Genomic DNA, 14,906 nt, shown 5'->3' on the forward strand with positions numbered 1-14,906 from the left:
TGGTGAGTATATGCCTCTCTGGTGAGTATATGACTCTCTGGTGAGTATATGACTCTCTGGTGAGTATATAACTCTCTGGTGAGTATATGACTCTCTAGTGAGTATATGCCTCTCTAGTGAGTATATGCCTCTCTGGTGAGTATATGACTCTCTGGTGAGTATATGCCTCTCTAGTGAGTATATGACTCTCTGGTGAGTATATGCCTCTCTAGTGAGTATATGGCTCTCTTGTGAGTATATGGCTCTCTAGTGAGTATATGCCTCTCTGGTGAGTATATGCCTCTCTAGTGAGTATATGCCTCTGATAAGTATATGCCTCTCTGGTGAGTATATGCCTCTCTGGTGAGTATATGCCTCTCTTGTAAGTATATGCGTCGGTGGTGAGTATATGCCTCTCTGGTGAGTATATGTTCCATATGATCATTAGTCACATTCCACAACAAAATTCAGTGAAAATGACATAGATTACCCAAATCAAAACACTTTCCTGTGTACAAAAAAAACATAGAAATAAAAAATATCAAAGACCAAGCTGAATACGGTATGTCAGCTAAAGACCCCCAAAAGCCCCTTCCCCAATAAAATTGATACAAATATCAAAAACACTTAACAGCATATAAATTTTACAGAGTAATGAAATACCAATAACTTCGATAAGATATGTGCAACAATAGTTTAGGGGAAGTTTGGTGGGGGGGTGTAGAAGGAGTAATGGGAGGAGGGGAACTCCAAATATGGGGGGAGGAGCTACAAGTCAATACAAGGATTACACCATGTGAGGTGGAGGGTTGGTGATCAGCCGGAAGTAGGACATCCTCGTCACCGAGTGGGTGTGTGGAGTAGCTGGAGCTGTTCACTCCGGGAGTCCCCGCCTAGATGCATTCACCGCTATGTGTATATATAATGCCTGCCTCGAGTTACTACCACACCGGAGTTACTATAAACCACGCACCACACGACTACACAACCACGTGAAATACAAGGTACAGATACTCATTCCACTTCATAGTTTCTTGCAGATTTACCTTAAGACAATGTCACTATCTAATACATAGTGATTGTTGTCAAGTATTATTGTACATATTTAAATATCATATATTAGCGATTCTATTCAAGCATATGTCCATTAATGATTTTATAGTATTTTCTACACTAGTTATTTTATCTCCAAATTGAATATTCTTTCATTTGATTTGCAAGTCAAAGTAATTCATCTTATTTCAGTGACCATAAGATATTTCAACAAAAATATTCATTCTTACCTGAAGTGAAATTCTCCAAGGATTCCCAAAACTAAAGACACACTCTGAAGGAGCACATAACAAGCAGCTGTATTAAGACCCTGTGGATAGCCTTAGCGGACAACGGAAGCAACTGGGCAAACAGACCGGAGGACCTTTCACCCTGAGCCAATACAGCGGTAAGTACCAGTACAGCTTATACCTATGTTGGGGAATATCTAGCATTGATGCTTACTGAGCCATGACCAGGGTTTCACATCTAGTAGCGCTTCATTGGCTCCGGCTATAAGTCATGTGGTATTTGTGGATATATAGCCCCAAGGTTCACATAGCACACCTGAATAGGCACGAGTACTGACCTGTCATAATGCTTGCAAGGTGAACACTTCAGTAGAATGCAGGCTGCTCGTTGCCTCAGTCAGGCTTGCTGTGTTAGCATTAGGAGCTGTGAGACTTGAGGAGATACGCTCAAAGTTTGGAATCTTGTTGACTGGAGAAAAATCACTTATAGCAGTCAAGGCTGGTTTCTGGTTGTGTTTGGAGAAATATTTCGTAACAGTTTCATTATATCTTGACTGAGTGGCTGGATTTACTATAGTGTATAAGGGTAAGTTGTTCAAGCATGTCCTCCACAAGTATCACATGATCGACTCGATCACAATTACAACCTCTATTCAAAAACATAAGGATTATTTGTTGAAATTTCCTTTCAAATCAGAGTTTCAAAATTAATGACGCATAACTTTCACTGCTGTATAGTTTCATGATATTTAAAATTATATCATAAAACTTGGGTATTTCATAGGGTGCTGTTTCACCTGATCAGACAAACAGTAATCTTTGATAATTCATCAGGGAGTAGGGTGAGGGTTCACACCACTTTCAGCAATACTCCAGCCTCATCTGAAACAATAGGGTACACCTTGGTGGGATTCACACCATGTGGGAATCAAACCTAGGTGTTTGAAGTTTGATCCACTCAGCCGCCCTGGCAACATCAGGATAACATGACAAAGTCAAACTGATTCAAAGCCGGTTCCTGAATATCAATGAATGATAACATTTTTGTTTCATCTACCTTCATGTAAAAATCTGCTGTTTTCATTGATGTTATTCATGTTTAGACAAGGGGAGTATAACATGGGATACAGCATGGTGTACATATATATGGTGTATAACTGGATGTTTTTACCACCTCTCATAAGACCCTACAATGAAGATAACAAACTGACAATATTATGATATTTGGGGATGATTTACAACAGGTTATTGCTGTGACCATAACATTTCCACATTTACAAGGAAAATGACAACCACATGTCTACACAATAACCTTGGCCCTTCTCCATACTGGAATGTTCACCATGCATAGAAAATTCGCCAGGCACACGGAAAAGCACCTTATTACTTATAGAACTAACTGTTTACAAGATTCATACAGGGGTTTATCTAGGAAGCCAAACTATTAAAGTGCCCCCGCAAGCGAACTGGGATCGAAATTGGTATTTAGTTCAAAATTGTGGGGGTTTTAATTCAGAAGTATCTTCACACTGAATTCAACGCAGGGACGTAAAATTCAGGCACTTCCTCTTAAGTGGTCCTGTTATCAGTGAAATACAAGTCACCTCAACCAAGCCATCACATTAGGTACTACTACCGGTATATTGACATGAATTGGGATATTAAATTTTTTTGATTACATTTGCTGCAGACTTGGCCCTGAGCAGATTCAGACAAATCACTATTATATATCTAAAAACTTAGCATTTGCATGTTACTTGAAAATGAAAATATTATGTACCAAAATTTAACTCTGCACTAAAGTGTTAACTTGAAAACAGAAAGAGATGCTGTAAAGAACAAACCTCCAGACTAAATAAAGCTGTAAAGAAAGTATTCAGGTTACAACATTCCTGTGTGATTGTGCAACAAAACCCATGTCAAATCCTGTAACCTGGCTAATATAACTGTAGTTATAAAACTCCCTGAAACTATGTGCCTATCAGTGAACCAGCAGTCTGACCCGGACTCCAGATGGAGATTACAGAGGGGATTCTGTTTATTGACATAGCCCTATTTTAGGAGAACCCTTGTTTTTTGTGCCTCTCGTCCACAGTCTTGATTACCAAAGAGCAACACTACCACCTTCAAGCTGATGGGGATGGTCTCGCTTCTCTCATGGCAATACAGGGTAACCTAGTGGTTAAAGCGCTTGCTCGTCACGTCGAAAAGGCCTGGGTTCGATTCCCCACATGGGTACAATGGGTGAAGCCCATTTCTGGTGTCCACTGCTGTGATACTCCTGGAATATTGCTAAGAGTGGTGTAAAACCATACTCACTCACTCACTCACTCAGGGCAATACCACCAAAATCATGGCGATATATAGTATAAGATTTCAACACATAAATAATAATAATCAGATTTCTAAGGGAATATTGGTCCTTTTAATGTAATACTCACAGATAATATTCACTTCTGATATTCACATTTCAAAGGAATAGTCGAATTCAGTCAACTCAGAAAAGTACACAGCTGAAAGTGATTTTTTTTTCCGGGTGGCAGTTTTAGAATCAGCCAACCGAGACTAGGCAAGGTCAGAGACAAAATGTGGAGGCAGGTACACCAGTGGGAGAAAGCCGAAAGCTCTATGATTATCTTCATGACTAATCTAGATGGCTTAGGTAGCTTGTGTTTTAATATCATACACAGACATGACCAGGTCATAAATAAACCCATTAACTTGGAGTAAGTTTTATATTGTTGTTGTTGAAAGTTTGCAATCTTTAACAGGATCAAAAGTATGCTGAAAAAAGAAATACACTAGATGCTCTCTCATATTTACATACTGCTCAAGATGTTGTTAAACGACATCAAACAGTTTTAACAACTGAATTGAATTTATTCTCTTCTTGTGTAGCAAAATGTTAACTGTGAGTGAGTGAATGTTGTTTTAGGCTTGTCGGCAATACTGCTGCTTAAATCATACAGCCTGTTAATAAGCTGGGACCAATTCAAGTGGCAGGAGATAGCCGAGTTTCATTCCTACTGTTAGACATTCCGACACACAATTTCTCACACCTATGGGTGAGAAACCCATTTGAGATAACTGATATCACACATATGCCTAAACTGATAGTGGATGATATCATACACATATGTGTGAGATCAAATTCCAGTTTCGTGATTGGCTTCTCCATGGCGATGACCTGAGGTCAGATTATGACGGACTACTTAGGGCTGGGACGAGTCCGAAATTACTACCCGGGCACTCACCCCCCTATTACCCGACCCAACCCAGGTACCCACTGTAGGTCTCAAGAGATAGGTACAAAATGTCCGATTGGGCATTTTATTACCATAGCACTGGCAAAACGTAGTTAGATACATGTATTAAACAATCTGGTCATGCATACACTGAAGTTGACTCAAGTTATATCTTTATTCATAGATATAAAAGTCAGAACGAATGGGAACATTTGTGACTTGTTGTGTAACCACAGCGTTCTAGATACTTCTAAACAATATATCACGCGACTAACCAGGGGTCCGGGTAGTCCAGTATAGGAACCCAGTCCTACTCGGTTCTCACCCGACCCTCGTACCCGAGGTACCCGTCTCAGCCCTAGGACGTCTCATTGCTAAGTTACTCGTGCTTCAGTCAAAAGTTCATCTACGTCTGTGTTAAATGTTATGGTTTTACCTCCTGGATGCAACAGGGACATTTGTCCCTCCTCTTCAACCCTTACTTCGAAGTTGAATAAACTTCAAACTACAACACGTATGCCAATGCACTTCACGGGTTTGAATTCTGAGGGAAATTCCCTGTTCTTCGATATCATCCACTGTCAGTTTAGGCTAATCAAAATGAATGAAAATGACATCTGAAAATTAGGTACTTCGGAAATCTCACTAAATTTGATACATTACTAAGTCACCATTCACGGCGTTATTTACTGTATATTTAGATATCTAAATAGCAGGTATTTACTCGAAGAATTGAATTTAAAAAATATCATTTTAGTGATCACGGGTATCTGTTTTTCATCAAATCACCATTGATAATTCTGAAACATCACTGAAAAGCCTAGAATCGATTGGAATATTTGGAAAATACGCAAACACAAATGCCGAAGTGTATTTTCCGCATTATGTGATAGTGATTACAAAATCACAATTTCACATATGCCGGTTATGAAACACCTATTAGATCATATATATTTCAAACTCAGCTGCGATACATACATCCCCGAACTCCTCATACATTTTAGAATGAAATGACAAATAGTTCTTGTCACCAATACAAATTCTCTAGTAAAAATCAAGTATAATAATAGGTTGAAAACGAGCGCTGTGCTAGGAAAACTGTACTTGTGTTTAAACAAAGCAAAATTCAGATTTCATTCTGTGTAGCATTTTTCCATTTTTCTATACGGGATCGGAATGCCAAGTGGCAAGTTAACAAGTAAACAAAAAGATAAATAATTTAAATCAAACAGAATTTCAGTTTGTAGTTATGTTGTAACTTATTAAAAATTAAGGGTACGATCAAAACAGTTGAAAAACAATTTCTTCAATTTTCAAGGTCAGTACTGAGAAAACAGAACATACATAATTTGCAGAAGTTCTTTTTTTAAGGAAGTTATCATTTAATTACCAACAGGGTCCAGGCAATTATGAAGCAACATATCAATCTCATTGACATACTTCATTCATGAATTGCAGCAGCAATCAACACAGGTCGTCCAGTCAAATGACAAACTCAGGGATTTACTAGCCCACCCTTGGGGAACTCCATTGAAAGCTGAGCACATGAGGATGTTGTCATTAGTCAAAAGGATCCCTTGTAAATCTGTATGCCAAATTAACAAGATAAATGACCATTTAGGGTGGAATAATTGCATTTATAATTTGTAGTCAGCATTGTCGTGCAACTCCGGGTGACAACTGGGAGTGCTATTTCGACATACCACTCAAAATAAGTAAGGACCACCCGATCCTTTCATAATACTTTAGTTAATCTGTCATACTTTCAGTAGTATATTTAATTCACATCCAAGTTTAAGCCTGGGATAATCTATGGAATAACAGACTGGTTACCTATACATATTAAAGCCCCAAAAGCAGTGGGAACAAAGCGTGGCTTTTCTGGAAAGAAAGCAAAATTACAATAGACTCTGGGTTTACAAACATTCAAAATTTATATTAAAATGTACAAATTATAACTTCTGCATCAACACCAAGCCTCTCCTTCAAGCACAATACACAACATTCCTTCAATTACATCACATTTACATCAGCCCTCTAAAAGCATTTCTTGAGATTCCACACACCATTTTGAATTTAGGTCAGTTTTGTATTGACATTAACTACAAATATATCTACATAGCTACTGGGATGTTTGCTGTGGAGGCTAGGGGCAATTACCGGACACAAGCCGGGATGCCCTTGACACTATGACAACCATGTACTGGATGTACCTATTGGCTACTGATATAGCCGTGTCACTCGTCCATCCAGACCCGTGAAGATCCGGGGTAGAATAGGTCTTCAGCAACACATGCTTGCCGTAAAAGGCAACTATGCTTATTGTAAGAGGCGACTGACGGGATCAGGTGGTCAGGCTCGCTGACTTGGTTGATGCATGTCATTGTATCCCAATTGCGTGGATCGATGCTCATGATGTCAATCAGTGGATTGTCTGGTCCAGACTAGATTATGTACAGACCGCAGTCATATAGCTGGAATATTGCTGAGTGCGGCATTAAACAACAAACAAATTTTTCTATTCAGATAGCATCCTCTGTATCTCCAGGGCTCACATATCGGTAAACCTACACGAACTCCTGGATATATAGATGATGTATGTGTAGCGGCCATAAAATTTCCGAGTCCCGTGATGGGATTCGAACCACGGACCTTCTGATCCGAGGTCGGACGCCTTGTCCACGACCAAATAAGTTAACCCCGTCAGCAAGCTGACAAGGTAAGGATGTCATCTGTGGGATGACTCCACGCCCTGCGACAGTAGCATAGTTACACATCTGAAACTCAACAGGCATTGTGTACATAATACATTTCTGAGATATTTCAAATGCTCATTTCTATCATTAGTTACCATCAACAACAGGACCCAGGATTCAGAAAGGGAAGGATGGGGGTGGGGGTCATGTCCCAAGTACCGGTATTTATACTGAATAGGAAGTATTACTTAGAATATTACATTCAAGTGCTGCTAGTACAGTAGTCCAGTTTGTTCGGGATATTCAGGAACAGGACCCTTTTCTTTCCATACTAAACAAAAATACGGACCATGAGTAAGTTTGGGGATATTTTTTTAGTGAAGATTGAGCACACAATTTCACAAAAATATCCCCCAAAATATTCATTATCCCTAATTTGTTTTGTTTGGTATATTACACTAATGTACTAGTTCCCTATGACAATGCACGGACGTGGGCTGTGCTGAGAACCAGCAGCCAGTGTGGCCGACAAGCATCTTGTTTGATGTTATGTTTTCATGTTGAATCTCGGTATGCTGCTGCATAATCATATGGAAATGAGAAACTTTGCATTTTGTATTTCAGTTCATGAAGTTAACTGTGAATAAAAATCCTTAATCTCCACTTCTGCAGTATTTGAATATTAATGTGCAACTTCTGATTTTGAATGAAAAAATTAATATTTTGGAAGGCAAAAAATATAAGTTGTTTCAATCAGTTATGGCAGACTGTTCACTTGGTAGGTTTCTATTAATCATGTTAATCTGAGTAAAAAGACTATTTTTAGCTATATATTGGAAATTGATATCTAATATTGCGACATCACATGCTGCCTTCTTTGTGCCAATGTGTGGAATACATCTGTGTTGTGTCAATCCTATCCAGCTTGGAATGCTGGCACATTTAACTATAGCAATGGGATTGTCTTATTATCATTGAAGTACCCAGTTGGCTTCTGCTCGTGATATGACCTGCCTCTGACCACAGCCCCCTAGGGAGATATACAGCGTATCTACCATTGTCATATTAAATGGTGGGTCATCGTGAATTCTTTATGGTCTCGTATACACGACGTTCCTCAGTTGGACGTATTGACAACGTCTACACGGGTGATAGAGAAACGTACCGTATACAAGGATTTGACAGTGATGTGGGCGTGCTCGCTGGTGACAGGTTTCTTAGAAAAATAAGTCTGAAATTACACCTAAATACCAGGTGGGCAGAGCTTCCAAGAACACTTAACATAACTCCCCATTAGGCCTGCATGATCTGTGTTATGTCTTGTAACACATACCTCCTTGACAATGCAGAAAACAGAGGCAGAAAGAGTTTAATTGGAGGTCATGAAGGTACAAAACAACAATCTATAAAAAAGAATCTAATTGAGGTCTCCATCAAGAAAGACTATTGTTTAAACTTTAGGTCACATCCTAAGAAGCACAAGTTTGAAATAAGCATACACTGAAGTAAGCGAGGAGTTTTCTTATTTCTTTGAAATAAAGGTGAAATTAAGGTAGGCTATCAATGAAAGAAAATTGTTATAATCATTCAGATTTGAACAGCATCTCATGCCAAGAATCATTAAACAAGAACTGCAAGAGTGAGTGAGTGAGAGTATGGTTTTACGCCACTTTTAGCAATATTCCAGCAATATCACGGCGGGGGGACACCAGAAATGGGCTTCACACATTGTACCCATGTCGAGAATCGAACCCGGGTCTTCTGCGTGACGAGCGAACGCTTTAACCACTAGGCTACCAGACAAACTACAAGAACCATAAGGAAAAGGAGGATTGGAGGACAGTAACCACAGGACTATCAAATCGCACCCAAAATTGATTAATAATTACTTTACACAAAAGAACATCACGCAGCAAGATGATCATGTTATACGCATGTTAGTCAAATGCCTGGACGGTTTTGGGTATCCTTGTGGTTCAAGTGGCTATGCCAAAGAACTAAGTTTGAATCCCAACATAGGTAAAATATGTTAGTCAGTTATCCCCCCCAAGTGATTGTGCTGGAATAGCAACATGGCTCCACACAATAATCTTGGTGGTTTATTCTGCACTGGATACACCAAGGGAAGCCGTCCATATTACCATGCACACCCTTCTTAAATAACTTATACACCACAAACACTTCTTAAAACTGTACACATAACCTTAAAAAACTGTTTGGACACATTAGCACCTAGTGAATTACGTAAAAAAATGAGTTGAAAGGATAAGAATTGCTTCTTTAGCACTCATTCGCCCAACATCAACAGACTGCAGCCGCAGCGACAGTTGTCTAAGCAGATAAGTACAGGGTCAATATTTGGGGAGTGTGACTGGAGAGTGGGAAGATGTTTAATGGGCTGGAGTTTCAAACTTAATATGTAAAGTGAACAGTTTGTGATGTGAATATGTCGACAGCCAGTGATGCTTACATTGTATCAGGTGTGACAAGTGGCTGATCCGATGTCACATTGTGTTACATTGTACGGGGTGTGACAAGTGGCTGATCCTATGTCACATTGTGTTACATTGTACAGGGTGTGACAATTGGCTGATCCTGTGTCACATTGTACAGGGTGTGACAAGTGGCTGATCCTATGTCACATTGTATTACATTGTACAGGGTGTGACAAGTGGCTGATCCTATGTCATATTGTGTCATATTGTACAGGGTGTGACAATTGGCTGATCCTGTGTCACATTGTACTACATTGTACAGGGTGTGACAATTGGCTGATCCTGTGTCACATTGTACAGGGTGTGACAAGTGGCTGATCCTATGTCACATTGTGTTACATCGTACAGGGTGTGACAATTAGCTGATCCTGTGTCACATTGTACGGGGTGTGACAATTGGCTGATCCTGTGTCACATTGTGTTACATTGTACAGGGTGTGACAAGTGGCTGATCCTATGTCACATTGTGTCATATTGTACAGGGTGTGACAAGAGGCTAATCCTATGTTACATTGTGTAACAAATTTCTACAAAAGTCAAGGCAGGTTTAAAACTTGCACTTGACATTTGGAACCAGTCAAGACCTGGTATAAAACTTAATTGGGCATATATCCCAGGTACACCAAATGGTTATATGACCACATCTGGACCAGGCAAACCATTGTCTAAAAGGACAAGGGAGTGCTACATCAGCTGTATGAAACAGGTCCATGAAATAATTGAGTCTTGACCAGACAAACTAATTTTTGAAAACTCAAACAATAACCATGCAATCAGTACTTCCAAGATATGTCATAATGTTAAGGTCATAACATTGCACATACTCAAAAGAAATAACAGTACAGTCATGCTGCAAATGGACTAATTTGAATGATTTAAGCAACTTATCCCATGGGATTGCAGTGTAAATAATTGCACCTACACTGTCCGAGTATAGGATGCATTGATGCAATATTTTGCATCCGGTAAAACCATGACCATTGTGAAATTTAGCATTTATTTTGGAAACACATCTTCCCAGACAGTCATGGTTTTAGGCAATAACACATAACTAGAGACAGTGTCTCATTGCAACAGGTGTCAGATATACATTCTGACAGTGCATGGGAGATGAGTTGTTTGCTGTGTTGGCCTGGAACCTGTTGCACAAAGCGATCTTAGCGCTAAGTTGGTCGTCACTCCCATGCATTATCATAGGCTTACGATCAACGCAGCATTAAGATCGCTTTGTGGAACAGGGCCCTGGACTGGTTGTTGGGAGTCGTCATCAAGTAGACTGTTGCACTGATCGACCTTGTGCAGTTAACGCAGCCCCAAGTTAACAATTTACATAATAACATAATCTCTTGCTGAAATACACAGGGCTGCAATCTGTGTACATGGTTTCGGAAACTGATACGAAAAGTGTAGTGTGTTGCCAGAAACAGGGGTCTATTAGGAACAATTTTGTCCAGAAAAATCCATTTGTGTTTGTGTGCATGAGATTCTTATATTCTCTGCTCATATTGAATTTCTTCCCAAACGTTGTGCAAGTCTTACATCAATTTCTGGCTGGCTGGGTATTTATGTAACCTTTTTACCTTAAGTGGAAACCTTTTCAGAAAATAACTTCGACGTAATAAGCGCCCACGGCCATATTTGCTAATATACTGGCTAGTGAACAATCCTAATTGGCACCCCTTCCGATTGATCAATGTACACAAGACTTATTTATTCGTGCATAACAGTTTGTTATAAGCACCCTTAATTATGGGCAATTAAATTCTGGAAAAATATATCTGTCATATATAAACATTTCAGGCTGTCAGCATAAACCACGAAATTTACGATCTTTCAACTCTGTTGTTTTTCACCAAAATAATATTCTAATAAGAGCCCCCTCATTCTAATTTTGAGAGTGCCCTGGGCGCTTATTATGTCGAATACGGTAATTCCAAAAAATTCAATTTGAATAAATATCATATGAAATAGAAATGTATGTGTATTTTGAAAAGACTAAAACAGTATAAGTCTAAATCCTACAACAAACATTTGTTAGGACATAATATATCAATATCAGCACTACGCAAAAACATAACATGTGACATGAGATTGAAAAGCAACCAAAATTAACCAAAAAACAATTCTATAACATTCTGATCATGCATCATCATTAATTATGGTTTCTTTGAAAATATGACTGCACTCAAAGATTTCAGGTAAATGTTCTGGTGATGCTGTTTTGGGCATTTGAAAAATGGACTTTTCCCACTTTACACTAATTATGTGAATGTACACACTGAAGCTACACCATCAGTGGGGTGATGTATTGTGAGTCGTACTTGTATAGGTCATGTCTCGGCAGACCCAGGAGTCTTCAGGTGAAGTGCTGGAGATGATAGGGTAACCTTTACAACTCGCTTGCCGAGTCAGCGCGGACGAAGCAGCATGGTTTAGAAAGGTCGCAGTTCCTCTGTTGTCATGCAACCAGTGCTCTTAAACTATCTCTGAAAATCTTTGATTGGACAAGATACAAATAGTCACTGTCTGTCTACTTAAGTTTGAGAGCGTACAAATGAGCTACCAGGTGCTGTAGAGAATATTCCAGCTATATCCTGGTGTATGAGTGAGGGTGTTGAGAATATTCCAGCTATATCCTGGTGTATGAGTGAGGGTTGGTGTTAGTCAGCAAAGAGCTGGAGTCACAGGAGACTAATCACAATTTTATTTACAAGAACAATTAACAATGAACAATGAACAATTTACAATATCTTAAAATATAGCTGGGGGTGCCACAGAGAGTCGGTACAACCCTCTGGGCTGTGGTAGAGAGGTCTGCTTGGTATGAGTGACAAACCCCTTCTGCCTACCATTTGGCTTCTGTATGTATTTAACAAAAATTAGAACAATAAAATGGAATATGATTGGTTGATACACGATGGACTGTGCCTTATGGTTAATGAATGGCTAGACAGAGGGGAATACTTAATCCTGTTAATCCTGACGGACTGGCACTAATCTTGTTGACATATTTACTGGGTGCTTTGAAAGAGATTATGGTGTCACTATGGACGAGCTTGTATGGGGGCTAATCCTTAATGAGTCTAAATTGAAGTAATTGCTGAATGTTATTCTAATATAGGTGATGACAGATTTACTTAAAAAAATAGTTCAAGGTAATCTATAAGACTATGTAGACATATCTTTTGTCTGGGAGATGGGATCTTGATACCTTAGACTAGCATTTATCGAAAAGCTTCAAATCTATTAAACTATGTAGACATAACTCTTGTCTAGTTATACGCTAAATGTAATTTATTAGATGCGGAGAGCGCACATTAAATCTCCGATATCAGTCAGACACTTGTCTTATTGAATAGTATGTCTAGGAGATGCGCTCCCGTTACCTTAGGCTAGCATCTATCTAAAAAGCTATAACTGAAACTACTGATATTTTATATATGCATTTACCTGTAAAGTATTACTTGCTAAACTAATTATATGAAATGATGTATAAATTACACCATGATAACTCATAAAAGCACTTGATGTGGATCTAATTATTAAAGGAAAACTTAGTATAAATGTTATGATAATATTCCAGCTATATCCTGGTGTATGAGTGTATTCTAGTGGTTGCTTCATTGCTGTCATTTCTTCACTTCAGAAACATCCCACAATGCATCTGAAGCGTCATCTGCTGACTCTGGCCGTTGTTGTGATCGTGTACTCCCACTACAGTAGTGCAGGTAAGACTCCATCACAGAGTTCACAATGTCCGCCATATTGCGACTTGTCTGGCCTACACCTACCACTGATGCTGTCATACATCACCATGTCTGGTAGTTTCGGATAACATAAATTTCCCAAATAATATGAGGGGAGGGGGAAAGATTTTGTTTGTTGTTTAACGCCACACTCAGCAATATTCCAGCAAAATGACTGCGGTCTGTAAATAATCATGTCTGGACAAGACAATCCTGTGATTGACATCATGAGCATCAATCCAAATAATCGATACGATGACAGTGAGTCTGACCACCTGATCCTGTTGGTCGCCTCTCACGACAAGCATAGTTGCCTTTTACGGCAAGCATGGGTTGCTCAAGACCTATTCTAACCCGGATCTTCACGGCAAGCCTGGGTTGCTGAAGACCTATTCTACCCCGGATCTTCACGGGCCGAAAGGAAAAATGAAAGCATGAAGTTCTCAATGAAATACCACTCCATGCCGAGTTATGCACCCATATTGACAGTTGGGTAATGCACAGGGAGGGGGGTAGGTGGATTAGTTGGAGAATATTGATGAAAATGGGGTGTATACTGTTGAGAGTGGGTGTCCCACAAAGAAATGGGCGTCGCCTCACATGTCATGACCTATAAGCCTCTCACAGGGGCAACTCCCTTCAGGTAATGTCAACAACTGGTGGGATTTCATTCATACCGTTATCTCAGGCTTTAACTGTCATTCAATGTCCCCTAGAGCATGCGAGACTCAACTTGATTTAATCGTATAACTTTATTGAATTTTAAAGACATATTGTCATAATACAAAAGCATACTGTTTTTTTTAGTACAAAATGAAGTAAAATTCTACAGGGAGTGTTCGAGAGAGAATAACATGCACCTGTGCATCAGTATTTGACAATTAATATATGTTTATGAAAATGCTGTACTGCGTTAACTTAAAAATATATAACAGGCAACACAATGTGACGTTTATATGGTTAAGGACGAAATCCAAGTTGTACTTTTATCCTGTTTTACCGTGTGGGATGAACGAACATGCATTTAACCAATTAACGCATGGTTAATCTTTTCCAAATATTGCACACCTTGCACTTAAGTCAATGGGTTATAGGGGCCATAAAGATAATAAGGATGTATTTGTTCTGCAGCAAGCTTTAAGAATACCCAGTCAGGAGTCAGATCGTGTAAAACTTCCTCCTTGTATTCACCATATAGATACTGGGGTATTCCACACCTGCCAATAGGATAAACGACATGCACTTACATTCAACATTGTAAATCTCCACAACATAATCTCCATGCATGCCGGAATGAAAGGAATTTCTGTGGGGGAAAATTGATTATATGACTCTTACCCTAGCACACAAGAGGAATTAACTGGAACATGTATGGCAGTGATTAATTTCCAAATGTAGTCCTGCCGTTCAACTGGCTTAACTATTTAATTCAACTCTTTATATTTGTAGACTTTTTTTTTCT

The 14,906-nt window shown here is 39.2% G+C and overlaps 1 protein-coding gene across 4 annotated transcripts in view; it reads left to right on the forward strand.

Moving 5' to 3' along the window:
• Positions 1–842: 842 nt before the first annotated feature.
• LOC139459555 (prostaglandin G/H synthase 2-like) overlaps positions 843–14,906 on the forward strand; it is a 31,359-nt gene continuing 17,295 nt past the window's right edge. The window contains exons 1-3 of one of the 4 annotated variants that reach the window (XM_071241097.1): positions 843–983; positions 1,225–1,420; positions 13,345–13,426. In XM_071241097.1, coding sequence (XP_071097198.1) covers positions 13,357–13,426 — 70 coding nt within the window. In that variant the 5' untranslated portion in view covers positions 843–983; positions 1,225–1,420; positions 13,345–13,356. Of the gene's footprint in view, positions 984–1,224; positions 1,421–1,600; positions 1,849–13,344; positions 13,427–14,906 lie in introns of those variants that run through there. The other 3 variants (XM_071241098.1, XM_071241099.1, XM_071241100.1) reach the window with 3 other exon arrangements.

The sequence above is a fragment of the Haliotis cracherodii genome, unplaced genomic scaffold, assembly GCF_022045235.1.
Source record: "Haliotis cracherodii isolate W230 unplaced genomic scaffold, xgHalCrac1.p SCAF_13, whole genome shotgun sequence".
Classification (NCBI taxonomy): Eukaryota; Metazoa; Mollusca; class Gastropoda; order Lepetellida; family Haliotidae; genus Haliotis; species Haliotis cracherodii.